At 32.8% G+C, this 7,740-nt stretch overlaps 1 protein-coding gene across 1 annotated transcript; it reads right to left on the reverse strand.

Annotated features, from left to right (window-relative positions):
• Positions 1-4,464: 4,464 nt before the first annotated feature.
• On the reverse strand, positions 4,465-5,403 carry LOC127689828 (olfactory receptor 7G3-like). Its single transcript, XM_052189401.1, has one exon. It carries the CDS (start codon positions 5,401-5,403, stop codon positions 4,465-4,467), a length of 939 nt encoding a protein of 312 aa, XP_052045361.1.
• Positions 5,404-7,740: the final 2,337 nt, after the last annotated feature.

The following is a 7,740-nucleotide window of genomic DNA, read 5'->3' on the forward strand; positions in this document are numbered from 1 at the left end:
GTGGGATAAAATATGTGATTGGTGATTGGTAAAGGTACTATGTCACAGATCTGACATAATTAAAATTAGATGTAGAGGTTAAAATGATATAGATTCAGTACTCATGAATAAAACTCTGAAAAGAAAAAATAAACATTTTTAACAAAAGACTTGCATCCTCTGTCTTAGAAGCATTTTTGGTGGTTTTGGTATATTATGAATATAGAATCTCAGTTTATTAGAAACAATCTTATCTCCTCACTATTGAGAATATAATATTCACACACATTCTTGATATATATATTCTGAGATCTTTATGCAAATTCCTCTTTTTTTCCACTCATTCATCTGAATTTTTAGTTAATACTAATTATGTTTAATTTATTTGATCAATAAAAAAATAAGGTCTGAAAATATATTGAGCATTAAGTACTTGTGCTTCTTTTGTAGGAGGCCTTGCATTTAGTTCCCAGCATCTGAAGTGACAACTAAGTCCTTTAGTATATCATTTTTTTGTGTTCAAATAAAAATGTAGGGCAACACTATATGTAGAGACATTATGTACATAACAGAAATCAGTTTTTGATCTAATGACATGGTGATTCTGCAGGCAAAATTAGCAAATACATTCAACATTAATGATACTAGTCACATTTGTCATATTTTTCGAATGTTTTAATGTCTTCTTTCGTCTACATTTATAATACATTATAAGAAACATTTTATTATATTCAGAGCCCTACTCTACAATGCATTAAACATTTTCTCTGCAATCATTTTGAAAATAACATACTCAAATATCTCAGAAATTTGCAAAGTCAGTATCCAGACAATTTAAATGGACTATGAGAAATAACACTCAAATATTAGACAGGTGTTTTCTATATATTCCACAGAATATTGATTCACTTGTCAAAAAACCTAGAAATCACTCTCCCCACTCTGGCACATGTCTAGGTCATAGTGCCCAGTTTGTTGTTATTTTCTGGATGAAAGACAAACCAATAATATACTTTCCTCAAAGTACTAAACCACAGTAAATCTGTGTCTCTGCAGTCTTTGTATATTCCCTGTCTTTAAAACAGAGGTTTTCATTCTCCAAGTTTACATATGTGAGGGATTCATCTTCTTACAAGTCATAAAGAAAACTTCTATATTGTGCTTCAAGCATAATATTAAGTCATCAAATTAGGATAGTGTCACAGAAAATAAACTTGATCATGATTTGTTATAGGCTTCATTTAAAAGTTTGCATGTCAAAGAGCTACAATTTACAATTACCAGGTATAGTATTTATTTGAGGAGGACTGTCCATTAATTTCCTCAAAGTAAATCTAGAATATTTTCCTTATTTTATTAATTATTTCCTTGGTAATTGCCACAAGTATTTGCCAAATTAGCAGACTGATTGGGATCCGAAATTTATGTATTTTATTCACAATACCTTGCATTAGTTTTGTCTTATATAATAAGCTCATATTTGATAACCTTATGGTAATTTCTTAGTTTGGCAGCCACATATAAAAGCGGTGGCTCTTTTCTCTAACCCTTTCTGTAACATATAAGTATGTTTAACAAAGTTGGGCTTCAAATTCACTTACAGAAATTCTCACAGATGGAGATGACAATCTGTCTCAGACAGTTAATGCAGTTGCTAACAAGCCTAAGGAGAAAAAATTTGTCTCTGGAACCTTCATAGGGGAAAAAAGAGAATCAAGTCCCTTAAGTTATCACTGACTTCATTATGTGCCCTGTAGGGTGTGTGCACACCCTTACAATAAATAAATTCAATAAAATATATCTAAAAGAAAATTGTGTGAGCCATGTGAAGGTTGAGTGGTTAAGAGCACTAACTGCTCTTCCAGAGGTCACAATCATCTGTCATGGGATTGGATGCCTTCTTCTGGTTAGTCTAAAGGCAGCTACAGCATACTCATATAAATACATAAATTCTTAAATGAATTTTGCATATAGCAGGTTGTAAAGGGAGGGCTGTTATTGTTTTTATTGTTTCTAGTTTGTTTGATACCAATATAACACGTCAAAAGAGCAGCATCCCTGCTTAAAATAAAATAGTTGGCTAATATTTAATTTTATGGCTAATTGAAGAAAAGAACCTGCTTCTTCAATTTTATTTGTATAATTATAGATAGCTTTAAATTGAGAAAAATTGCCTACCATTAAGAAATAGTTAATAGTAATTGCTATTAAGAAAAACTGAAGTAGTAATCTTATTTTTTGTCTCCTCAACAATGTCAGTATACCATTGGGTTTATAGCATGTGTTTTCTATTTTAAAATGCATTTTCCTTTCTTTTTTTAATTTTATTCGATATATTTTTTATTTACATTTCAAATGATTTCCCCTTTTCTGGTTCCTCGAAAGTCACATAAGCCCCCTTCCCTTCCTCTGTTCTCCCACCCATCCGTTCCCACTTCCCTCTTCTGGTTTTGTTTTATACTGCTACACTGGCTCTTTCCAGAACTAGGGGCCACTCCTCCGTTCTTCTTGTACCTCATTTGAAGTGTGGATTATGTTTTGCATATTCCAGTTTTCCAAGCTAATATCCACTTATTAGTGAGTGCATACCATGACTGATCTTTTGAGACTGGGTTACCTCACTTAGTATGATGTTATCCAGCTCCATCCATTTGCCTAAGAATTTCATGAATTCATTGTTTCTAATGGCTGAATAGTACTCCATTGTGTAGATATACCACATTTTTTGCAACCATTCTTCTGTTGAGGGATACCTGTGTTCTTTCCAGCTTCTGAATATTATAAATAGGACTTCTATGAACATAGTGGAACATGTATCCTTATTACATGCTAGGGAATTCTCTGGGTATATGCCCAGGAGTGGTATAGCAGGATCTTTCAGAAGTGACATGCCCAGTTTTCTGAGGGACTGCCAGACTGATTTCCAGAGTGGTTGATCCATCCTTGTCTCCTCGTACTAAGCTCAACTCCAAATGGATCAAGGACCTCCATATAAAGCCAGACACTCTGAAGCTAATAGAAAAGAAACTGGGGAAGACCCTTGAGGACATCGGTACAGGGGGAAAGTTCCTGAACAGAACACCAATAATTTATGCTCTAAGATCAAGAACTGACAAATGGGACCTCATAAAATTACAAAGTTTCTGCAAAGCAAAGGACACCATCAAAAGGACAAATCGGCAACCAACAAATTGGGAAAAGATCTTCTCCAACCCTACATTAGATAGAGGGCTAATATCCAATATATACAAAGAACTCAAGAAGTTAGACCCCAGAAAACCCAATAACACTATTAAAAATGGGGTACAGAGTTAAACAAAGAATTCTCACCTGAAGAACTTCGGATGGCAGAGAAACATCTTAAAAAATGCTCAACTTCACTAGTCATCAGGGAAATGCAAATCAAAACAACCCTGAGATTTCACCTTACACCAGTCAGAATGGCTAAGATTAAAAACTCAGGAGACAGCAGATGTTGGCGAGGATGTGGAGAAAGAGGAACACTCCTCCACTGCTGGTGGGGTTGCATTTTCCTTTTTTATTACCAGCATTTAGGGTATTAAACTTTACTATAGCATTTTCAAATCCTATATTGGAAATATTCTCATTTGGCTTCATTTGATCATCTCCTCTGATTCTTCCAATCTTTTCCTTATTTAATACCCTATTTTGTCTGTTGTCTCCCCCTGATATTACTTATTGCATATTTTGATCTTTTTTCTTGACCTTCATAAATGGAAGTTGAAGTTCCTAACCATTTCATGATGCAAAGTGTTTTTTTAAATATGATCATATTTTAAATTATCGAACTCAGGAGGTAAATACACTTCACATATTGTGGAGTATGAAAGACTGAAAGATTCTCAAGGGGCCATCTCTAGCTTCACAAAAGTGAAAAATCAATGGTGTTGGACAGGATACTTAGTAATCCTGCTGCAAATGATTTAAACTATCTTTCTAACTACCTACAATTTCTACAGAAAACTAGAGGAATGCAGCCGTGATCAGTTGTTACCAAGTTTTGTTAGGGTTTCACAGGGATAGCAAATTTTGAGCAATCTCTGCTCTTCCAAATAACGCCCCTCACATACTCTTTTCAGGACACACAATAGATATTCTCAACAAACTTCAATTACAAAATTTGGGAACCTTTAATATATGTGCATGTGTATATGCACATCTGTATACAAATGTAGACAATATATTCATTACATCTACTCCACAATTTATATTAATGCATCATATACTAGTGAAGAATAATACAGGAACTAATTTAATATTAACTTTATAGGTAAGGAAATAGGATAGTTAAAATTGTCAAAAGAAATTTAGCTAAAATATGCCACAGATAGAATTTACATTCAAGTGACTCAAACCACAGTTCTCATAGTTCCACCATTTGATGTATGGTTTCATGCTCCAAAATTCATTGCAGTTTCATTCTGAATCTCTTAATATTAATATTTCAGCACGTAAGGTAGCACATCAAAAGGAAGATGTTATTCTAGAAATGAGTTTCTTGAAAGCCCCGATCATGTCCTTATTCCTCAAGCTGTATATAAAAGGATTCATCATAGGAGTGATCACTGTGTACATCACAGAGGCTACTGCACTTTTTCTGGAACTGTGAGTGCCAGCAGAACTCAGATAAACACCAAAACCTGTACCATAGAACAAGACAACCACTACTAAATGTGATGCACATATGGAGAAAACTTTATATTTTCCCACAGCTGATGGAATTTTCAAAACAGACGAGATAATTCTAGTATAAGAGTAAATTATACCAGACAGTGGAAGAACACCCAATAGGCTTGTCACCAAATACACCAGAATATTATTGATGAGAATATTGGAACATGTAAGCTTGAGAATATGAGCCAGTTCACAAAAAAAGTGAGGAATTTCCACCTTTTTGCAGAATGACAGACGCAGTGCCATCAAAGTGTGGAGCAGAGCATCTATGATACTTATCAAGAAGGACAAGAAAATCAGTACCACACATAATTTGGGATTCATGATGACAGTGTACCTCAGTGGATGACAGATAGCTACAAACCTGTCATAGGCCATCATAACAAGAATTCCATTTTCTAATCCTGCAAAAGCTAGAACAAAGCAGATTTGAGTAAGGCAGCCTGTATAACTGATGGAGCTGTCCTGAGTCTTTATGTTCACCAGCATTTTGGGGATGGTGGTGGTGGTGAAACAGATGTCGATGAAAGACAGGTTGGAAATAAAGAAGTACATAGGGGTGTGGAGATTGGAATCAAAAACAGTGGCCAGTATTATGAAAAAGTTCCCAAACATTGTGATCAGATATATGGACAGGAAGACTCCAAATAAAACAGGCTGTAGTTCTTGGTTATCTGATAGTCCCATGAGTTGAAATTCTGTAAATTCTGAAAAGTTTCCTCTCTTCATGATGTTGGTGATGCTAAGAAAGAAAATTAGTGTGAAGGGCGCTTTCTTTATGTTCTATACTATAGTAAAAAATTCTTTTTTCATGATTCTTTTTCTACCACCTCCTTTCCTTACTTTGTATTTTCTTCAATATTTACTATTTTTCATTGTTTTTCTCTATGTTTTTGAGTTTAAAATTGTTGCAGAATAATTGTACTTACATTTGAAGAAGAATATTAAGCATGTTACATATTTATATATCTATCTTTTAATTGTTACATGGTGACAATATGTGTACTGATTAAATTTAATGAGGAATTAGATTAACGAACACATAATATATTTACCATTATGTTTTGGCAAACATTAAAATGGAACTACTGTTAAATATGTAGGTTAGAGTTCATGTTTAAGTGAATATTCCATTCTGTACACCTTCGCTGGGCTAGAAGTCATTGTGTAGATGGGGCTGTCCTGTAGCTATAGAGATCAACTAGAATTTTCATTGATAGTGCTAAGACTACAGATATGTATCACCATACGCTGTTTTAATGGAATTTTTTGAGATACCATCTCTCTTTGTAGGCTCCCTCAGTGTATCTATGACTGCATTTAAATATGGAATGATATATTTATGACTTTAAAGTATTGTCACATCTGTTTCTCTCTCTTTAGGGCCCTAGGAATGAGATTATTTGCCACCACAGATAGCCTAGAAATTTATTCTGACACATATTGCCTATAGCTATTTGAAGATAGAAAATAATGTTTTGATATAATGAATCATAATATAGAGGTCAAATTTTTGTATTGATCAAAATAGTAACTCAGATATTAAAATATCTGCCACATAATACATATCATTACGTTGTTTAGAAGTCTTTGTATTTTCTTCAATATTTACTATTTTTCATTGTTTTTCTCTATGTTTTTGAGTTTAAAATTGTTGCAGAATAATTGTACTTACATTTGAAGAAGAATATTAGGTACTTATTAGGTGTTAGAAATTGCACAACTTCAGTTTTTATACAGAATCTCAGTATATAATTCTGGCCAAGATCCTACTTATTGTATATCATAAGCTGGAATCAATTCTTCCTCAATCACCCACTTGGTGGATTTTTAGACACATAAACACTCTCATAATTGAATTTTGGTAAATGTGTTTGCTAGTTTCATTTTCTAACTGAACAACTTCAAATATTGTTACTCATGTACGGCAAGACAGAAAGGATACATTGTCATATCTTTTATTGTGGTTTCGAGCAAATGATATTACACAAGTGGGACTGAAGAGAGGGTTCAATAGTTAGCAGGACTTGCTGTTATTCCTAAGCATTTGAGTTTTCTTCCCTTAATCCATTTTTTGTAGTGACAGCTCCAGAGTATTTTAAAGGTTGTCAGAATTTTAAGACTATTTTAAAAGTTATAACAAATTTAGAAGGTTTGATACAACCTTTTCACCAATTGCCACATGTCTCCTTTCTTCAGAAGTAATGACTTTTGTGTGGCATGGTCTTTTTAGTGAATTTTTAAGACCACCCTTAAGCTAAAACTGTAGTATGGTTCCAAAAACAACACAGCCCACAAAGCATAAACTATTTACTCTCTCTGTCTCTACTTATTATTGAATTTCATTTCTCTGCTGTTAAGAAATTGATAAGATTAAAGATAAAAGTTGAGGCAAATATCCTTGAATAATTGCAAGCTATCTATTTTAATTGTTTCTTGATCACAGAGTAAAAATTAGCTTGTATAAGAATAATCAATACAGAACTATTCAAAGTATTTATAATTTCTTAGAATTAACATAAACCCATAAATTAATAATCAGGAAAAATTAATGTGTCCTATAACTTTTATAGTTGTATCTATTTAATTGGAGTATTCACATCGTACTATTCTACAATTCTGTGAAATAAAAAATAATTACTTTTATTTATAAATAAATAATTTATTGATAAATGATCATTTTAATAAGTATAATTTTTCAAAAATTAACTCATTTTACTCTTATTTTCATAAATAAGAGAGTAAGACATTATCTGTTTTAATCCATGTGTTTCAGTATTATTACACATGATAATGAGAAATTAGTAAGATTGAGCACTGGATATAAAATAAATTAATTTACCTACTTGTTGTATTCATTGAGAAGTCCAGTCTGAATCTGCTCAAATCTGGTTCTAATATTCCCCTAGGTCTAAGAATATAATATCTTTATTATTAGATATTTATTTTAGATAAGAAAGAATTGGTCTAAAAGAAATTAGCTCCAGTCTAAAACTGTGGCTAGCTACACATCCTAGCTGCTACAGTGAGAATTCATAAACAAATATAAAAAATCAGTAATCCATT

Source organism: Apodemus sylvaticus, chromosome 7 (assembly GCF_947179515.1).
Source record: "Apodemus sylvaticus chromosome 7, mApoSyl1.1, whole genome shotgun sequence".
Taxonomy (NCBI): domain Eukaryota; kingdom Metazoa; phylum Chordata; class Mammalia; order Rodentia; family Muridae; genus Apodemus; species Apodemus sylvaticus.

Excerpts from the sequence above, each read along its gene's own strand:
- LOC127689828 (XM_052189401.1), bottom strand. The coding sequence starts at position 5,403 with ATGAAGAGAGGAAACTTTTCAGAATTTACAGAATTTCAACTCATGGGA.